Raw genomic sequence first — 22,274 nt, forward strand, 5'->3', positions numbered from 1 at the left:
GAAGAACTAAAGAGCAGGCAAACAGTGATGAACAACACAATAAATGAAATTAAAAATTCTCTATAAGGAATCAATAGCAGAAAAACTGAGGCAGAAGAACGGATAAAGGACCTGGAACATAAAATAGTGGAAATGACCACTGCAGAGCAGGATAAAGAAAAAAGAATGAAAAGAATTGAGGACAGTCTCAGAGACTTCTGGGACAACATTAAATGCACCAACATTCGAATTATAGGGGTCCCAAAAGAAGAACAGAGAAAAAAAGGCACTGAGAACATATTTGGAGAGATTATACTGGAAAAATTCCCTAATATGGGAAAGGAAATAGTCAATCAAGTCCACAAGCACAGAGAGTCCCATACAGGATAAATCCAAGGTGAAACACGTCAAGACACATATTAGTCAAACTATCAAAAATTAAATACAAAAAAAAAATTAAACCCAGCAAGGGAAAAGCAACAAATAACATACAAGGGATCCCCATATGGTTAACATCTGATCTTGCAGCAGAAACTCTACAAGCCCGAAGGGAGTGGCAGGACACATTTAAAGTGATGAAAGAAAAAAACCTACAACCAAGATTACTCTCCCCAGCAAGGATCTCATTCAGATTCAACAGGAAATTAAAACCTTACAGACAAGCAAAAGTTAAGAGAATTCAGCACCACCAAACCAGCTTTACAACAAATGCTAAAGGAACATCTCTAGGCAGGAAACACAAGAGAAGGAAAAGACCTACAAAAACAAACACAAAACAATTAAGAAAATGTTAATAGAAACATATATATCGATAATTACCTTAAACGTAAATGGGTTAAATGATCCAACCAAAAGACACACACTGGCTGAATGGATACAAAGAAAAGACGTGTGCATATGCTGTCTACAAGAGACCTACTTCAGACTTAGGGACAAATATAGACTGAAAATGAGGGTATGGAAAAAGATATTCCATGCAAATGGAAATCAAAAGAAAGCTGGAGTATCAATTCTCATATCAGACGAAATAGAATTTAAAATAAAGACTATTACAAGTGACAAAGAAGGACACTACATAATGATCAAGGGATGAATCCAAAAAGAAGATATAACAATTGTAAATATTTATGCACCCAACATAGGAGCACCTCAATGCATAAGGCAAATGCTAACAGCCATAAAAGGGGAAATCAACAGTAACACAATCATAGTAGGGGTCATTAACACCCCACTTTCACCAATGGACAGATCATCCAAATGAATCTAAATAAGGAAACACAAGCTTTAAATGATACATTAAACAAGATGGACTTAATTGATATGTATAGGACAGTCCATCCAAAAACAACAGAATACACTTTCTTCTCAAGTGCTCATGGAACATCTTCCAGGATAGATCATATCTTGGGCCACAAATGAAGCCTTGATAAATTTACGAAACTTGAAATTGTATCAAGTATCTTTTCTGACCACAACGCTATGAAACTAGATACCCATTACAGGAAAGAATCTGTAAAAAATACAAACACATGGAGGCTAAACAATATGCTACTAAATAACCAAGAGATCACTTGAAGAAATCAAAGAGGAAATCAAAAAATACCTAGAAACAGATGACAATGAAAACACAGTGACCCAAAACCTATGGGATGCAGCAAAAGCAGTTCTAAGAGGGAAGTTTATAGCAATAAAAACCTACCTCAAGAAATGAGAAAAATCTCAAAGAAACAACCTAACCTTACACCAAAAGCAATTACAGAAAGAACAGCAAAAACAACAAGAAAACAACCCAAAGTTAGCAGAAGGAAAGAAATCATAAAGATCAGATCAGAAATAAATGATAAACAAATGAAGAAAATGATAGCAAAGATCAATAAAACTAAAAGCTGGTTCTTTGAGAAGACAAACAAAATTGATAAACCACTAGCAAGACTCATCAAGAAAAAAAGGGAGAAGACAAAAATTAACAGAATTAGAAATGACACTGGAGAAATAACAACAGACACTGCAGAAATACAAAGGATCATGAGAGATTAACACAAGCAAGTATATGCCAAAAAAAAATGGACAACCTGAAAGAAATGGACAAATTCCTAGAAAAGCACAACCTCCTGAGCCTGAACCAGGAAGAAATAGAAAATATAAACAGACCAATCACAAGCACTGAAATTGAAACTGTGATTAAATATCTTCCAACAAACAAAAGCCAAGGACCAGATGGCTTCAAAGGCAACTTCTATCAAACATTTAGAGAAGAGCTATCACCTATCTTTCTCAAACACTTCCAAAACATAGAAGGGGGAGGAACACTCCCAAACTCATTCTATGAGGCCACCATCACCCTGATACCAAAACCAGACAAAGATGTCACAAACAAAGAAAGAAAACTACAGGCCAATATCACTGATGAACATAGATGCAAAAATCCTCAACAAAATAGTAGCAAACAGAATCCAACAGTACATTAAAAGGATCATACACGATGATCAAGTAGGGTTTATACCAGGGATGCAAGGATTTTTCAATATACGCAAATCAATCAATGTGAAACACCATATTAAAAAATTGAAGGATAAAAACCATATGATCATCTCAATAGATGCAAAAAAGTTTTCGACAAAATTCAACAACATTTAAGATAAAAATCCTCCAGAAAGTAGTCAGAGAGGGAACTTACCTCAACATAATAAAGGCCATATATGACAAACCCACAGCCAACATTGTTCTCAATGGTGAAAAACTGAAACCATTTCCACTAAGATCGGGAACAAGACAAGGTTTCCCACTTTCACCACTATTATTCAACATAGTTTTGGAAGTTTTAGCCACAGAAATCAGACAAGAAAAGAAATAAAATGAATTCAAATTGGAAAAGAAGAAGTAAAGCTGTTACTCTTTGCAGATGACATGATACTATACATAGACAGTCCTAAAGACTCTATCAGAAAACCACTAGAGCTAATCAATGAATTTGGTACACTAGCAGGATACAGAATTAATGCACAGAAATCTCTTGCATTCCTATACACTAATGATGAAAACTCTGAAAGAGAAATTAAGGAAACACTCCCATTTACCATTGCAACAAAAAGAATAAAATACCTAGGAATAAACCTACCTAAGGAGACAAAAGACCTGTAGGCAGAAAATTATGAGACACTGATGAAGGAAATTAAAGACGATACAAACAGATGGAGAGATATACCATGTTCTTGGATTGGAAGAATCAACATTGTGAAAATGAATCTACTACCCAAAGCAATCTACAGATTCAGTGCAATCCCTATCAAACTACCAATGGCATTTTTCATAGAACTAGAACAAAAATTTTCACAATTTGTATGGAAACCAAAAAGAGCCCAAATAGCTAAAGCAATCTTGAGAAAGAAAAACGGAGCTGGAGGAATCAAGCTCCCAGACTTCAGACTATACTACAAAGTTACAGTAATGAAGACAGTATGGCACTGGCACAAAAACAGAAAGATAGATCAATGGAACAGGATAGAAAGCCCAGAGGTAAACCCACACACATATGGTCACCTTATGTTTGATAAAGGAGGCAAGAATATACAATGGAGAAAAGACAGACTCTTAAGTAAGTGTGCTGGAAAAACTGGACAGCTACATATAAAAGGATGAAATTAGAACACTCCCTAACACTATGCACAAAAATGAAATGGATTAAAGACCTAAATGTAAGGCCAGACACTATAAAACTCTTAGAGGAAAACATAGACAGAACACTCTATGACATAATTCATAGCAAGATCCTTTTTGACCCACTTCCTAGAGAAATGGAAATAAAAACAAAAATAAACAAATGGGACCTAATGAAACGTAAAAGCTTTTGCACAACAAAGGAAACCATAAACAAGACGAAAAGACAGCCCTCAGAATGGGAGAATATATTTGCAAATGAAGCAACTGACAAAGAATTAATCTCCTAAATATACAGGCAGCTCATGCAGCTCAATATGAAAAAAACAAAAAACCCAATCCAAAAATGGGCAGAAGACCTAAATAGACATTTCTCCAAAGAAGATATACAGATTGCCAACAAACACATGAAAGGATGCTCAACATCACTAATCCTTAGAGAAATGCAAATCAAAACTACATTGAAGTATCACCTCACACCAGTCAGAATGGCCATCATCAACAAATCTACAAACAATAAATGCTGGAGAGGAAACCAGCAAGGAACACTCTTGCACTGTTGGTGGGAATGTAAATTGATACAGCCACTATGGAGAACAGTATTGAGGTTCCTTAAAAATCTAAAAGTAGAACTACCATACGACCCAGCAATTCCACTACTGGGCATATACCCTGAGAAAACCATAATTCAAAAAAAGTCATGGACCACAATGTTCACTGCAGCTCTATTTACAATAGCCAGGACATGGAAACAACCTAAGTGTCCATCGACAGATGAATGGATAAAGAAGATGTGGCACATGTATACAATGCAATATTACTGAGCCATAAAAAGATACGAAATTGAGTTATTTGTAGTGAGGTGGATGGACCTAGAGACTGTCATACAGAGTGAAGTAAGTCAGAAAGAGAAAAACAAATACCGTATGCTAACACATATATATGGAATCTAAAACAAAAAAAGGTCTTAAGAACCTAGGGTTAGGACAGGAATAAAGATGCAGACATAGAGAATGGATTTGAGGACACAGGGAGGGGGAAGGGTAAGCTGGGACGAAGTCAGAGAATAGCATTGACATATATACACTATCAAATGTCAATTAGATAGCTAGTGGGAAGCCGCCCCATAGCACAGGGAGATCAGCTCGGTGCTTTGTGACCACTTAGAGGGGTGGGATAGGGAGGGTTGGAGGGAGACACAAGAGGGAGGGGATATAAGTCTACATATAGCTGATTCACTTTGTTATATAGAAGAAACTACCAGAATATTTTAAAGCAATGATACTCCAATAAAGACATTAAAAAAAAAGAGTTTAGGACAACTATATTTACATCTTCCATGTAATCTCCATATAATCGTGTCTTTTCCTGCAGGTTACATTTTGAAAATCTTGCAGCTCTGGTAATTAGCGAATTCTCAACTAGATGTGTGGTCTTCCTGTATCCATTTGTGACTGGTCGGCTTCTGTGTTGCTGGTCCAATAAATTCTCCACCATGGGTAAATAAATTAATTCCTTCTGCTTCTCACTCCAAAATAAGATATGTATATTTATGTAGATGGAAGGAGCTCACTGCAATCAATCTTAGAGTGAATCTGAGAATGCCTGCTATCTTTTTCAGGCTCCCCCCTTGCTATTCCATTACCACTCAACCCTGCCTATGGTGCCCTAAGTTAAATGCGGAATATGGTATACAGCCTATAAAGTTAGAACTTCCTAAGTAATTTCCTCTGGGTTTGATGAACATTCATCCTGCCATTTTTGACATTAAAATCTAGAAGCTTACTTTTATTTGCATAAATGTGTTCCTTTAATTTCATCTTAAAGTTGGAGATTCGTACATAAAATCAACTTTGTATGGTACACTGATATTACTTCAAAATTAGTAGTCAGAAAATGGATAATTACAAATCCATTTATCTCATTGGAGTTAATTAACATATTAGCCAAAAAAGAATAATAAGATATAGATTTTGTTATCTTTTTTAAAATTTTATTTCTTCAGTTAGGAGTTTTCTTAAAATGAAATTGGCATATCACAAAATTCTTCTGGAGGCCTTCAAAGTCTTTGTAAATATGAACACGTGCCAGTTGTAACTGACAAAAAATTATAATCTTATGTATATATATATATGATCAGGTAAGAGACAATGAATTAAATGCATATGGCATATTAGTGGAAAAACTAAATATCAGTGGTCTCAGAATTTTTACTTTCAACCTAATTCTTAAATATTTTTTTCTGAAAAAATTTAATAAATTTTGCTCTCATTTGAATATTTATTCCAGTAAAATGAAGATTCACATATTCTACCTTTTTTCTGTCTCTTTTTAATGATTCCAGTAAGGTGCTTCTTTAATGACTCAACAACATGCCCTTCATTTTTTATATTCCGAACAAATGGGTGATGAAGCATGTTTGCAGAAGTAGGACGAAATAAGAAATTTTTTATCATGCACTTTTCCATGAAATTATGGAACTTGCGGGACCTAAAAGAAATGAGTCAGAGATAAAAGAGCATTCTCAGGCCTGCCACACCTCCTCCCACCTCCACCCACATGCCACTCTGAAGGTTGCATTTTTGAAGAGAGTTGTCTCTAGCTATTAATAGTCTTTTCAATAGCCAAATATTCTGCAGTTTGACAATATACATTACACAGCAATGCCATTCAAACCTCTGAAGAGGCCAGAGTCAATGGCATTTTCTACCCAAATAATAGTAGAAACTTCAATGAGTTCGGAAGTATGTACATGATAAAAAGTCAAGTGGTGTGAAGGCAATTAAGTGGTTGATGTGATTTATGTAGACCATGAGACTAGATTGGTCATCCCACAGTAGTCATACTTTGAAGCCTGAGTGTTTCACTTGACTATATGCACTTTAAGCTATAAAGGTGCCAATGTAATGATCCAGAAAAGGGTGTTAATAGTACCATGACTAATTAATCTTATAAAATGGCCCACAGAAACAGATGTGACCAGAAAGCCTGAATCTGTGGGAAGGGTTAAATTTAATCACAAGGAAGAATGTCTGCAATCAAATCATAGTAACCACTTCTACCAGGAAAGCAATAAATACTAAGACAAGCAAGAGCTTCAGGTACTAGATCAAAAAGCTTCAGGAAGAAAGATTCCCAAGTTTAGTTGGGCTGTAGCACGCTGAGAGAACAAGTCCTCTTTTCTAGGTCTTTGGATGTTTAGTTTAATGGGTAAAAAGACTGGGCTATATATCACAATCACTGACTGCCTATCTGGGCTCAGTGAGAAACTTCTCAAATGGCTTCCATTAGTCCATCCCATTACTGAAGAAATAACTGAATATGCCACTAATGCCAGGACAGTAATGTCATCACAATATACTATGGAGAGTATTATTTCTGATTGGCTAGCTAGCTCTTAATGAACACTAGTCATTTAGACCCCCTTACTTAAGGTATTGGTTTTTAGGAAATATTGTCCAATAAGGATGTTGAAGCAGGACTGACCAAATGAATTCTGCTACATAAAAATGTCAGGTTAATGTGTTTAAGAGATTAAGTCATTCATCTTTACCATCCACTGGATTTGACTTTGGGAGCAGATTCTCGCAAAATAACGAATAGGGCTTCCAAAGGCTGAAGGTTACACAGGGCTGCAAAGTAAAATAGATAAGCTTAGAATGAGTAATAAGGGTAACTACAGAACACACTTCTTATTCCAGAGGGGATTCTCACTATTCTTTCACATATCATGTTGAATAGATACTAAGGAATAGATACAAAAGAATGTAGTTAGAGGAAAGCTGATTTTAACGCAAACAGTCCATTATATAAGATCCTAAAGCTTCACTATTGCCAGGTGTGACAAATAATAATAAATTACACTAGATAAAAAGTTTGAAATGTGTGATTGATAATTTATATCTAGAGAAGTAAACAATACAGGTGGAGACAAGCACTCTTCTGTGTTTTGTACTGCAGGTATCTACAGCTGTAAAATTGGAATATGTAATTATAGGCTGAAAAAGTCAACCAGACTAATAACTATTTGCAATAATATATAAACAATGATTTAGTAGTCTAAAAAGAGGAGAATAATCTGTTTTGGAAGCTGACAGTCCTAGGAAAAGAAGTAGATAGAGTAACTATTAAGAACACACCCTCTAGAGTAAGATCATCTGTGTTCAAATCCTAATTCTACCTTTGTGACCTTGGGCAAATTACTTAACCTCTCTGTGCCTTGGTTTCTTCATCTTAAAAACAGGAAATATATCAAGAATTCCTTCAAAGAGTTGCTATGAGGATTAAATGGCAACCTACATATAAAAGTGTCTGGCACAGAGTAAGCACTTAATAAATATTAGCTATTGATATTATAAGATTTTAACTATCTGGCACCTCAATTCTGTGCCAAATTACTAGACTTTCATTCTCTTTTTTTAGACACACAGCCATACAAAGAAAAGCCTATTCCAATATGTGGTATATAATTTCATTACCTCATTGGCTTGGGAATTCTGGGATTTTCTGTAAGTGTTTAAATATGTGTCTCACTTCACTTATTTCCTCTTGTGTTTTGATTAAAGAAAACAGGCAGTGCAATAATTCCCCCAAAGGAAAGCCATAGTGTAAATTTCATCTAACACTAGAAGTGTGCCATTCATCTGAGGACATTTTGATATTAATAACTCTTTAGAGGCATCCTTCCTCTCCCAAAATACATCTCCAGAGAAATTACAATGTCGAACTGGCCTCTCATAGTAGTAGAAAGAAACTCCCCAGGGTAATTTCATTAGAGTAATATAAAGGTAATTGTTCAAAGGTCAAACTTTCGTTTCAATTACATGGGTATAAATTAATAGAAGGTGCAGGTATATAAATGAGGGCAAAATTAGCCCCCAGCTCAAAACATCCGGATAATATTTGATTCTCTTCATTCCTTTACTGTGTCCAATCAATCACCAGAATCTGTCCTTTAAACATACTGTAAGTAAATTTTTACAATATTAAGCAGTTGTCATTTATTAACATCTGAGCATCTCAGTTAACTAAAAACATCTTCAGTGTCAAGAGTTAGGGCATAGGCTGGGTAAGTTTTCATGAAAGGAAAGGAGAAGTCCACAAATGAATGAGGCATAGGGTGGGTACAAGAACTATGTCAAACAGCAATTGTGGAGGTTTCCTATATTGTTTAATTTTAGGAATTCCAGTTAATGTCCCCTTCACCCCATATATCCTAATGTTGCCTAAATTTTCACCATTAGAAGCTCATTCCTTTGAAGTAGTAATCTACTTTAAAAATACATATCTTGATAGATTAGAAACATTAAACTGGGTGTAGTTTGAATTATTTTAAATAACGTGGTTTAACACCTACAATATGTTGAGATCCAAAGGAATCTTCTGAATACTGAAGAAATGGATCTCCTGATGGGACAGGGGTAAAGACACTCAGGTAAAGATTGATCTGGGGTGTAAGGGAAGGACACTACAAGGAATAGAAGTAGGACTATAAACAAGCATGTCTGATAGTATTACAAACAATCTCTACAACACCAAGGAGAATGCTAACATAGGAAAAGATACAGTTCTGATTAAGGTAAATTGGCTGGTGTAGATCCTTGACAAGGAAGGAGAGTTGGAGTAAACTGTCAATCCAGTCCTGCTTCTCCAGGCAACGATTCACTTTTCTATAAAAAACAAAGAAACTAAGAACTACACATATTCAATATTAATTGACCTATGATATTCCGGTGTTTGAATAACTACTAGTAATGTTCTGGCCTTGGTTTAAAGGACTGCACATCAAGTTTGAATTTCTATCCAGAATCCAAGGACTTAAAGTCCTGATGTGCAAGGGTCCTGATTCTCTCTCCTCTGAGAGTCCCTACAGCACCCTTTTAGTGAGAAGGTATTCTCTATTTCTTTTTACTTCCCTGGGAGAGACTCACCAAAGGCAGAAGGGGATTTTGTTATTTGGACCTCAGAGGTAATTATCACATAACTGTCACTTTGGAAGGCCATCCTTTCTGAGATGATAAATATCACAACCTGGGGGATTTCTGTATTTAAATTGATGACAGCCATTTCCATCCAAAATTAATACTCCAGGCAATAAAGGAGACTGGTGAAAGACAAATGTTTTAGCAGTATGGCTATTTCAAGTTGTTCATGACTAAAGTTGCACCATTCCAATGACTACTTATCCAGGCATGCTGGCCCTATTTTCTACTGTGAGTTAAGAATCTCCTGGTCCTCAGCTATCTTTTGCAAAAAGTTGCCATTTGTGTATTCTGTGAAGAACTCCCTCTCTGTATTTCTTCTGTGAGTTGCTCATTACGCCTCTTTTCTCCAATGATTTATTGTTTTAGAATAAAAAAGTGAAACCAAAAAAGGTGAATCAAAAAGTACAAATCTGCAAAATGTAGAAAGCTAGTCTTTTTGGAAAGACAATAGAAATAATATACTACTTGATGCAGTCATTCATCCTAACCAAATACATGCATCAATATTCATGAAATACAATATGTGTATTTAAAGAGAGCAAGAGAGGAGGAGGAAGAGGAAGAGTGGAGGAGCTCAATATAATTTAAGCATGTTTCATAAAGAGAAATAATCATGAGATAATGAGGAATAATATGTACCTTCCCAGTTTCATCTCAATTATATATATGTGGAGTAAACAATTTTTCCATCATTTAAAAACTCACCCAATACAGGTACTTTGTAGCTTTTTGGGCACTAGCAGAGACGCAGCAGTGACCTGATCTCCACATCTGGCTCAGCTTTAATCCAAGCCCGTTCTATGATATGTGATATTCCAAGGGACACCAGGAATTCTTAACAATTCTGTTACCACTATTTCTACTCCCATTAGCCTTGAAACACAGTGATAATATAGTAGATACTGTGCAGATGAAGCAGGTAGGGACATGGGAACCTACAAGATCTGCTTGGAGAGGGAGAAGCAAAGCAATTCCAACCCCTGCCCCCTGACACACACACACTCCAGGCACTTCTCTCACTTCTCATCAATACTAGGAATGTATTTATTATTTATATCCTTGGATTTAGGTATTGAGGACAACAAATATGCTCTGCTTATGGGGTCATACATTAGATGGTTATTAATCATTTATACACAAGTTCACATTCTATTTTCACTTTCCTATCAGAAAACAGTGTCCTGAGAGAACAGAATGCTGACAGGTCATTTAAATGATGGGAAGGAGGGGGAAACAAGAGGAAATGAAGCCTTCTGAACAATTAGGGGCAATGAAGTGGCTGATAGGAGCAAGGAAGGCACCAATGATGAGCTAGACTGACTCCAAAGGAAAATAAAAAACTTACTTCTCAATGTTGTTGAGGATTGGCTCAATTAAAAGGAACTACTGGGGGATTTTCTCAACTGTCACAGTCTGAAGTAGTAGCAGGGTATAACTGTAAATGTTTGGGAACCTAAATATTCCACCAGTGAATATGTACTGAATGCCTTTATATTCTGTTTGGTTAGGACTATCAGGACCAAATGTTATTGAGGCTAAATTGAAACAACACTCAATCATCCTAAAATAAGATATCTTAAGAGAGAAAAATACAAACTCTTCTTATAGACATATCTGGCCATTCTGACTGCAGCGTTCGGTAAGCAGGAAAAGGCCACCATTTATAGTTTGGCACATAGTGTGGCACCTTTGTAGCCAGTACAAGCTAGCTAGTACAAGTGACAGATTTGTACATGTTTCCCTAACTTTGAACAAACAACAAATATTTTTACTCACGAGGAGCCCCTTCAGCCATTTCAATAGCAGTGATTCCCACGGACCACACATCACTCTGCAAAAGAAAAGATGATCAAAAAAATGTCACTTAAAAATGGGAAACTGATAGTATTTAGAATCTCAAAACAATCTTTGGCTGAGGGGAGATGTCAATGCTACAGCCATTTTATGGGTTTTCTATAATGGGGCTTCATTAGAGACTGATGTTATAGGAAGATCTTATTGACCCTGTGACCAGCCAGTACTACACTACACAACCAGTTGACATGGGATGGGATTCAATGTAAGGAAAATTCATCTTGGATGTATTGCTATTGTTACCTTAACTGAAATAACAGAAGGAATTTATTGTAAAGAAGTCCTATCACATACTACTAGCTGTAAAGAAGTTGGATCTTAGGTAAATGATTTAACTCTTTGTATCTCAATTTCACCTTATGTAGAGATGATAATGGTATACACATCATAGAACTAGTATAAGTATTAAATGAAATACTATATATAAGCACTTCAGCAGTGCCTTGAATATAGTATATTGAAGATAGAATTATTATAATTCTAGGAAATTATGTTCTAGGAGGCTCTAGGAAATGACCCTCACTACTATTAACTGTACTTTGTTTTTTAGAATGTGGAAAGGGCACAGGGCTAGAGGTGCACTGTTTGGCTTAATGACTCCTAAGCAAGTTAACTGAATTGTTAAAACACCTGTTTATAGATGTCTTAGCTTCAAAGGGTTGTTGTGATGGTTTAAGTTTTCTTTAAGTTACATGGGACTAAAAATTAAAGACATATAATTAAAATGGGTGAAAGTCCTTGGAAGACTGCCAAAAATTGTACAGCTATAAAACATTATTTTTTTTACAGCAAGCCACTTAAAGAACATTACACTTCCATTGTCTCCATAGCTCCTAATAGTACTGGGCTATAATAAGCTCTCATCAGGTCTGCTTGCAGATCAAGCAGGGGACATTTAAGGGAAAGGGAAAAGAGATGAAACTTGAATTAATCAACTTCAAGTATTGAGTCCTAGGTTCCATACAACGAAACCACAATGAATTGTTTGGATGACTTATGATGTGGAGAGTGAGTGTGGTTTTTCCAGTCTATAGCAAATGGAGAGTTTTCTTTCCACACCAGCTTTTTGAAATGTGTACATAGATGTATATTGTCCAAATTGCAGCTTCAGTGGAAATTTTAATAAACAGCATGAATTGTTACTTAATTTGTCTATTCCACTGATTTTCTGTGGTTTGGAGGTGAACCATGCCAAGGATTTTCTCCATTACTCTGAGTAATCAAATTATTATTTTTTTCTCTCTGGAGCTAAGTTACTGTGGGGATTAATAATTGGCTTTACATTTATTCATTTTAAAGTTTACAAAGCACTTTGTCCCTGGAAGTTAAATTTCCATATAAAGCCACATAATATAATATTTTTACCAAGAAGTTGCAAGCAATATGAACTAGACATTCTTCCTCAAATATGGATAACTCCCGATGGTCTACTTTGTCTACATTCTTAGAAAATATTATTTTTATGCACATCATTAAACCACATATAGGAACAGTGTCTAGCATTTCTTATTAGAGTCTATGTGAAAGAAGCAACTGCCTGCTTTTTATAGGGAAATCAGCTTGATGCTTTGTGATGACCTAGAGGGGTAGGATAGGGAGGGTGGGAGGGAGGCTCAAGAGGGAGGTGATATGGGGATATATGTATACATATAGCTGATTCACTTTGTTGTACAGCAGAAACTAACACAACATTGTAAGCAATTATACTCCAATAAAGATATAAAAAAGAATACATTAAAAGAATCATAAAAAGGGAGCTGCCTGCTTTTTATTCTTTTATTTCATAAATTAAAATAAAAAGTCAAAAGTCCTTTCCAAAATTTGATTCCTACTATCTGAATCCTTACACTTACTCTGTAATCATAGGAGCGTCTGGGGTCCTCGTCACAGTCAATCACCTCAGGTGCCATCCAGTATGGTGTCCCAATGAAGCTATTTCTCCTCCCATTAGTTCTGCTCACCTGGGCACTCACTCCAAAATCCACTGCAAAATTCATTTGTCAAAATAATTAATCAGTAACAAAAAGGTCAATAAATTATTGCTTTAACTTGGAAAGCCAATACAAAAGCCACAATGGATAACAGATTTTCATTCCAGCCCAGCAAACTTTACCATGAAGTCTACTCCAGGAACACTGGGAAATAGGCTTTTGCTGGTATTTATATTGGAAAGAGAATCAGCAGTGCTATTATAAATCTACAGTAGGTTTGGCTGAATGTTTACCATGAATATTAAAAATAAAGTTCCATCAGTACACCCTGAACCTCTGAAGTGATAACATATGTAGTATTTGGACCTGCCACCAAGCTGGAGGAAGACCAGCACTATAAGCAACATCTAAGAAATCTAAAACTTATTAGTACTTTATTAGGAAGTCTCATTTGTGATATTAGAAAGCCCTACCACACTGATAAAGAAAAAGGAATTTATGCTAAAATTTAGTTTAAGTTCTTCTACAGATCTTCTGAATCAGATGCAAATATTTACTGCAGTATCCATATCTTAGCTTAGACTATAAAAGGTCAGTCTTCTATTCATCTGTGGGATATATTATATGAAAATATTTAGTATGGTATCCTCAGAAACAGACAGAAAAAAGGCTAAAGTAGACTGGGGTTATTTAGTCCAGAAAAATAAGACAGGGATGAAAAATGAAGTAGATTTCCTAATTTAGAATGGTTTCCAGGAATCTAGAGGATGGCTAACAACCTTGACTGAAAAGTAGTTTAAAGAACTTGGGAAAGGAAAAGAAAATTTTTAAAGTTAAGAGTTTAAGGCAGTGTTAAAGGAAGGACTAAGAAGAACAATAACAACAAAATGTCCGTAATATATGAAAATCATCATTGGGTGTTGCACGATCTCATTAGCTAGATATTTTATTGAGAATAGGTTACATCAGAGCTCAGCATTTTCACTATCCCTGAGGGCCAACATTAAGGGCCAAGAAATACCTATGAAGGCCATAAACTGATATATGACATTCAGAGAAGAAAATGAAAGGAGAAAAGACTGGAAGAAACAGTGATGAATGGAAGAAAAGGGAAAAAAGAAAAGCTGAAGTTAAAAGTAGAGATGAGACCCCAGCAGTGGCATCATTCACCTTTTCTTTAAAGACCTAGGTACCAGAATATGAGGATTATTGATCAATTGCAATTGCAACAGAATCACTGTCCAGTCTCTTTCCTTTCTGTTACTCCCTTTGGCTGTCATTGAGTTTGGTTTCTGCAACTTTCTCCTTATAACATGTTGTTTAAAAATATGCTGGGATCTAAGAAATCTAAAACCAAATGTATAAGGATTATGTATATAATAAGCCTGATTAAATTTTACTCTAGTGCTAAAAGGTCTCTCCTACAGAGTCAAGTACATGATCTTTAGTGCATGGACTTTGTGACAGGTTTTTCAGTGGCTTTTCACGTATTTACAATTTCTCTTCTGTGTTGCAAATGGTAGGGCTGGCCAGCAACTTGACCCAGATATATGGTAGTGCTGCCACATGTGAACAGAGTAGCTGTGTGACATACTATCTACCCTGCACACTTGAATGTGAGATCCAAATGACTCTCATGAATTTTAACACAGTGTCTTAAAATTCTGTTTCTAGCTTTGTAGCTTGTAGACACAAAATACACAGTACATTTTCTTGAAATTACTTTTCACTTATTTTAAGAACAATTATTGCCTCATGCTTCTTCCAGAAATATTCAGTGAAAAGCATTCTCAGTGAATGAACAAACTCTCTTCTTTGGTTATATTTATTTAGCAGAAAAATGTGAATGATTTTAAAGTCATGCTAGAGACATGGTAGGCAAGAATTGATATGATTAAAAAGTAATGCAGGGTTTGATACCAGTGATTTTATGTTCTATTGTATATATCAGTGAGGTCATCTGCCATTACATAGTACTGACATTATTCATATGGTATTATTTAAAAACAAATCAACAATATTTATTTTAAACCTTAAAAGGTGCAATATATTGTCCCCTGTGTGCCTGTGAGACATTATGTGTAGTTTTTCAAATAAATTATGCCATTCTGAACCCTGGAATAGAAAGCCAGGAACTTTTTGGTATTTTGATTTCTAATTCTCAATTTGATTTGGATATTACTGGAGCATTATTTCTAACTGATATCAGTTCTTTAAATATTTGAGGGGAAATTCCAATGAAGCAATTTGTGCTTAAGTCATTTAAAAGTTCTTTGATTTTCTTTGGAAAATATGGCTCTGTGATGTGGAAGAATTGTCTTTTTGTTTAATCCTTGTCCATGGCGCAGAAACTTCCACATAGTAAATACTCAATTCAATTGTTAAAATAAATGTAATAGCTGAATCTATTAGAGGGTTAAGCAATGATCAAAATGTAAAACTCCTATTATACTTGAAAAGTTGTTTTTATCTACATGATTTCAGAGAAGCAGTTAAGTGCATCCTTCTCTTGTCCCAACCTCCCTTCCCAAACAAATTTTCAAACTTTAACTTGTTTTGCAGGCAGGGAAGACACGGCCTAAATAAGTAGAGGGGATTGTTAGTGACATGATAGAAAACACAGTAATCTTAAAGGATTTTTCTCTATTAAGATATTTTGGGCCTCACTTAAAGTATTACAAGAATAAACTTACCTAGTTTTACTTCAGCATTATGAGTCAGTAGCACATTCTGACCTTTGATGTCCCGGTGAATTACACGGTGTGCATGAAGATGAGCTAAGCCCTGCATATATATACATATATATATATATATATACACATTTATATTAAAAAGCAACATCAGTATATATTTTTCTCTTTTTCTGGTACTCTTCTTAGTATTTTTGAAAAAACTTTTGGTAAGAAAAATGGCCCAGATTTGCATTTTTCAGACAAAATTCTTTCTTTAGGCTGGAATTACCACAACCAGTTCCCAGACATACTACTTTTGGCTATAAGGAAAGGAAAATAAATCAGGACACCCATGAAAGAAACAAAACACCAAAAATTAATGTTTGTATACATTGGGCCATTTACCGTCCTTTCTAGCCTCCATTTTTCCAACGAACCATATGAGTAAAGACCTGGATATCTTAAATACCATAGCTCGCATTGTTTTACTCTATTCCTCATCCAACCATTTGTTTAGTCCAAAATATTTTCTAGTCAACCTTGTAGGCTGAGAATTTGGGGGAATATGGAAATTCATTTTAAAGCATTTGCCATTTGTATTGGCTTACCATGCTGTCTCCAGACCATTCACCACTAAAACTAACCCTTGACCTGGCTAACCCATGCCCTGGCTTCAGTGAGATTGCTCTAGATACGAACTGGGGATTAATAACAGAAGTAACAGTAAAAACAGCTAATATTTATTGGGTCCTTATTCTTGGCCAAGCACTTTGCTAAGTGCTTTACGTGGAGTAAATTACTAAGTCCTTATAGCAACCCTTTAAGGAAGGTGCTAATACCACCCCAAATTACAGATGAGGAAAATGAGATTTGGAGAAATTAAGTAATTGGCTCAAGGACACACAACTAATACATGATGAACCAGAATTTAAACTCAGTCCAGAGTTTGCACTCTTAATATTTACACTATTACCACAAGTGAATCCAATTAAGATGACAGGAAAGACATTCTAATCTTTTATCAGTGGTGCTGTTCAGTTCTGTTAATATCCTTCTTGGGTGACCCTAAGCACTTAAGACACAAAGAAAAATTTGAGTTTGGTAGATCAAGAAGATTGGCACTTTCATCCAATTTGTTGTTAAAAATAAGGAACGTTTTAAAAGTAAGCCATTATTCAGAGAGAATATCTGTCTGCAAAACAGTTTGTAGATGGTTTGGAGCCATTGAGTAAAACACTGACTTCTCAACTTATCTTAATCTCTAATGACAGTGCTATGCTTTTTAAAAAAAAACTTTAAAAATCATAACAACATAATAAATACTCCAAGTTGTCATATCCCTGATCCACTGAACACTACAGTCTGACTTTGACAGAGCCATTAAAGGCCATGATTTGGAAGGACCTGGTTAGCCATCTGCTGGTGTACCTTAAAGTTTAAGGACATCATCTGAAAATCTGCTTTCTCTAAAGCCTTTTTCAGTATCCTGACCCAGAAGTTATGTTAAGAATTCTCAAATCATCCTCTATGAGCAGGTATAAGGTACATTGTATATATTACCACCAGATTTTTTCAAGACCAGGGGAGAATGACTATATGAATGCTCACCTGGAGGATTTCTCGGCAGATATAAGCAATCCAATCTTCTTTCAAACTCTGATTTCTGGTCATTCTCACTACATCAGTGACTGAGCCTGCTGCACATAACTCCATCACCATCTGCAGGGAAGCCAGCAAAGTATCAAGGTTTAGGAAGTAATTCTCTGAAAATATCTGGAGAGTTTTAGTTCATATGGCTTGTATTTATATGCAATGTTTAGACACTAAGACATTGCAAAGACTGGCTCAATTGTCTGGTAGAATGAAAAAGAACTGGGAAAAAATCCAAAGATCTGTGGAGGGAGAGAAGGCAGGTACCACACCAGGGATTTTTAACCAGGACCTGGGATTTGAGCTAAGCCTTGAAGGATAGGTAGTGTTTGTATATGCTGAGAAAGAAAAACGTTCAGTTTATTGAAAACCGAATAAGACTTGCCTTTAGAAAGAAGCTTGTACAGGGGTAAGTCTGAGTGATGACTGGAGTAGAACAAAAAACACAGTTGAGGGAATAGTTTGCAGGTGGAGAAGCAGGATATGGAGGATCTCAAAACAATTTACACTTCAACATTAAGACTAGATTTTTTAAAATTGTTGTTTTATTTTCAAATTCTAGAATATTTTCCCCAAGAAACTGGCAAAATACAACTCCAAGGGGGAAACTGTCAGTTCCATTACTGTAGGGCATTTTTTTCCAAATAACTTTACTGCTAAAGAAAATCTATTTTAAGGTTAATACTTTGACAGTATCTCATTCAGATTTTACTTTATTAATAAATGCAATTTCTCAGGAAATTTATTTTTGCCACTAATGAATCAGGTGCCCAACTAGTAAATTTGCTTCCCTATATTAGCTAATTAGAGGGCTAACCAATGTGAAGGAGAATGTAACTATTATAATCAACTTCACAAACTTTAAGCACAGGTTTATGCATTAATGCCCATGTCAATACTACCTTGACAGTAGAACAAGACATGCCTTTTTTAAAAATAAGTGTAGGTAAGTTAATTATTGCCATAGATGAAGGGAAGCAAAAGGATAAACCCCAAATCATGAATATTCAAAAAGTCTACCTTATTTCCGTTTGGAATACTAAGATTTTCTTTTCAGAAAATTACTCCCTTATTTTATATTTGTTCACAATTGATATATCATGTGTTTTTTACCTGAGTATACTCTCCCAAAAAAGAAGAAAAGAAAAACAGCCTAACAAAATCAATAATACAGATAAACCCAAAAGGTTAATTTTCATGTCAACTATATCAAACAGGCACAACATATACACTGTGGTAATGGAAGAAAAGGGGCTCATTTTGAATCACGACAAACATGAATTAAAGCCATTCACTAAGATGAACATTGGAAAATCTTGCTAGTATTACCAGAGTCAGAAGAGCTCTACTGTGAAAGGAATGCAAGGCATTCTCATTTTCCTGGCTTTGTAAGCACAGTGCCTGGCACATACATTTTATACATGGTAATTATTTAGTCATTTACTTCCTATGTGTTCTGATTAACATGGGAAAGAAAGTGTGAATGGTCCCATGAAAATTCTTACCTCAACAAATAACTTTTGCATGCAGTGCCTATTCATCCTTCAGATCTCAGTGCAAGAAAAAGTTTCTCAAGGAAGAGTTTCCCATTCCTTAACTTAGATTCCTTTGTTATTTGCCCACACAGAAGCATGTTATTTCCCTTCTGACAAATTATACATTTATTTGTGTGATTATTTGATTGATATTTGTCTTTGCAAGTAAACTTTAAGTTCCAGTGGGCCAGGGTCATGTCAATTCAGCTTACCATGGTATTCTCAGCATCTAGCAAAGCCTGGCAAGTCGATGGGTTTCGAATGAATAGATGTTGAATGACTAAACAAATTGAGCACTAAGAAACATATCTAATAAGTAGACCGCCATACTGTCAGGAGGAAAAAAACTTGTAAGTAAAAATATATTAAAAGACAAATTTTGTATGCCCCCACAAAAGAAAAATAAAAACAGTAGCCGCGAAAAATGTGCAGTGATATTTAATAAAATCTGAACTGGAATTGTCAGAGAATAGAGGATTTAGTTAACTGGACATTTGGGAGAAAATAGGGTTAAATCGAAGATCTCTAAATTTGAGGGTTCTCGAAGTGTGGTACCCAGACGAATAGCATCAACATCACCTGTAAACTTGTTAAAAAGTCCAAATTTGTGGACCCACACCCCAGACCAATTGAATCAGTAACTCTGTGGGTGGGGCCCAGCAATGTGTGTTTTATCAGGATCCCCATGAAATTCTGATGCAGGCTAAAGTTTGAGAACCACTGTTTCAATTCAATCCCTTGTTGAAAACCATTCTATGTCCACTATCCTGCTTCCTAAAGTTCACACATAAAATGTAACAGAATCTTTCTTTGACTCTTGAAGATCCTGAAAAGTCTCAATCATTATTTTTTTAAAAAATGCTGCTCTTGACTTGGACTAGAAATCGAAATGTAAGCAAGTGTACACTGACCCCAGATTATGTTCTAAATATTCCTTTTTAAATAAAGATATCGTTGATCAAAGCTCATTTTCCTGTGATTTGATTACGTCTCCTATAGGGGGAGGCAGCAACAATTCTGGTAACTGTAGCATGGGTCTCATTTAGCCTCTAAAATTTATATCTTCATTGATTTGTAATTCATGATGCTATAGGCATGAAGCCTAAGAAAAGGATGTCAACTAACCACTTAGAAAACAGTTTCTAGGAATTATGTTTAAACATAAGTGTATATACTTAGCAAACACTTAAATTGCATTCATATGCTCTTCCCAAATGTGAATTAGAATCTATATTTATCCAGTCATTATTCCCAGGTCCATCAGGTAGTCTCCTTAGCTATACCTTTAATTTACAAGTAAATGTAGTAACTACATAAAGTTAAAAGCAACAAAACTCTATTAAAAAATATGTTAGATATTTCCAGAGTTCGAGTCTTCTCCCATCCTACCCCTGAGCCCCTTGACAGGCACTTAATTTATTTTTCCATATTTTATCACTCCCATATCCAGGAATCAGAGCACTTTTTTTCCATACTACTTTGATCAGTTGAATGCTTAAGTTTTCCTGTAGGTGCACAAAAATGACATCTCAGCTTATGAAAGTTTATGCCCTCAAGTGAGACTTAGTCTTATGCAATAAGATCAAGGTAACTGAATACACACCCAAAGTTGATGTCTCTGGCCAGGGGGACTCAGCTTGAAAAATGCACCGTAGAAGGACACAATGTTCTTGTGGAAAGAGTACTTCTTCAAAAGATTGAGTTCAGTCCTGAGATCTTCTTCTTCATCCTGTAGAATAAGAATAGACAATAAAATTCCGAAGCTATGCCACTCAATGACTATGGGACCCTAAACTATAGTAGATCAAAGAAGGAGAATCCTATGGCAACCCATTATATCCCACAGCAATTTATAATAAGATCTCAACTAGAATTGTCAGGATGGAGATCTGGGGTTAACTGGGAATTGGGGAGAAAATAAAGGTTAATTAAATATCTTTTAATTCAATGGTTCTTTAAGTGTGATCCCTGGACCAGCAGCAATGGCCACTGTGTAAAGTTTTCACTAACTGGAATCACCCAATTAAAGTGTAAAATTCAATGGTTTTTAGTATATTTACAAAATTATTCAACCATCACCACAATCAATTTTAGAACATTTTTATCACCCCAAGAGGAAACCCCATACCCTTTAGCTATCACCCCCAAATTCTGCCACACACATTCCAGCTTTAGGCAACCACAAATATATTTTCTATCTCTGTAGATTTATCTATCTTTAACATCTTATATAAATGAAAATCATACAGTATGTGAACTTTTGTGACTAGCTTTTTTTCCCCAGAATTCATCCATTTGTAATACATATCAGTATTTCATTCCTTTTCATTTACCATTCATCAACTGAAGGAGTTATTTCTACCCTTTGGCTCTTATGAATAATGCTGCTATGAGCATTCATATCAATTTTTTGTGTGGATATGTTTTCATTTCTCATTGGTATATACCTAGAAGTGAAATTGTTAGGTCAAATGGTAATGCTATATTTAACATTTTGTTGAAATGCCAAACTTTTCCACAGTGGCTACACCATTTTACATTCCCAGATCAATGATGGTTCTCATTTCTCTATACCCTCACCAACACTTATTATTTTCTGTTTTATTATAACCATCATAGTGGGTGGAAAGTTGTATCTCATTGTGGTTTTGATTTGTAATTCCCTAAAGACTGATGGTGTTAAGGATCATTTTATGGGCAGAGGCATGTCTAATAGAATATCTTTGCCCCTATTTTTAAATTGGGTTAATAGTCTTTTTATTATTGAACTGTAAGATTTATTTATATATTCTATATGTAAGTACTTTATAAGTGTATGATTTGCAAATATTTCCTCCCATTCTGCATGTGCTCATTTCACTTTCTTGATAGTGCCTTCTGAGGGACAAAATTTTTAATTTTGATGAAGTCCAGTTTATCAATTTCTTATTTTGTTGATTGTACTTTTGGTGGCATATGTAAGGATCCATTGCAAATCCAAGGTCATGAAGATGAACTCCAATTTTTCTTCAA

General features: G+C 35.4%; 1 protein-coding gene across 1 annotated transcript in view; it reads right to left on the minus strand.

Annotated features, from left to right (window-relative positions):
* Positions 1-22,274, minus strand: part of NRK (Nik related kinase) — a 162,744-nt gene that overhangs the window by 56,282 nt on the left and 84,188 nt on the right. The window contains exons 5-11 of the mRNA XM_060001855.1: positions 20,866-20,991; positions 17,686-17,796; positions 16,099-16,189; positions 13,328-13,458; positions 11,397-11,451; positions 7,190-7,268; positions 5,951-6,126 (exon numbers count right to left, since the gene is read on the minus strand). Of these exons, the coding sequence (XP_059857838.1) occupies positions 5,951-6,126; positions 7,190-7,268; positions 11,397-11,451; positions 13,328-13,458; positions 16,099-16,189; positions 17,686-17,796; positions 20,866-20,991 (769 nt within the window). The remainder of the gene's footprint in view (positions 1-5,950; positions 6,127-7,189; positions 7,269-11,396; positions 11,452-13,327; positions 13,459-16,098; positions 16,190-17,685; positions 17,797-20,865; positions 20,992-22,274) is intronic.

This window comes from Delphinus delphis, chromosome X (assembly GCF_949987515.2).
Source record: "Delphinus delphis chromosome X, mDelDel1.2, whole genome shotgun sequence".
NCBI classification, from domain to species: Eukaryota; Metazoa; Chordata; class Mammalia; order Artiodactyla; family Delphinidae; genus Delphinus; species Delphinus delphis.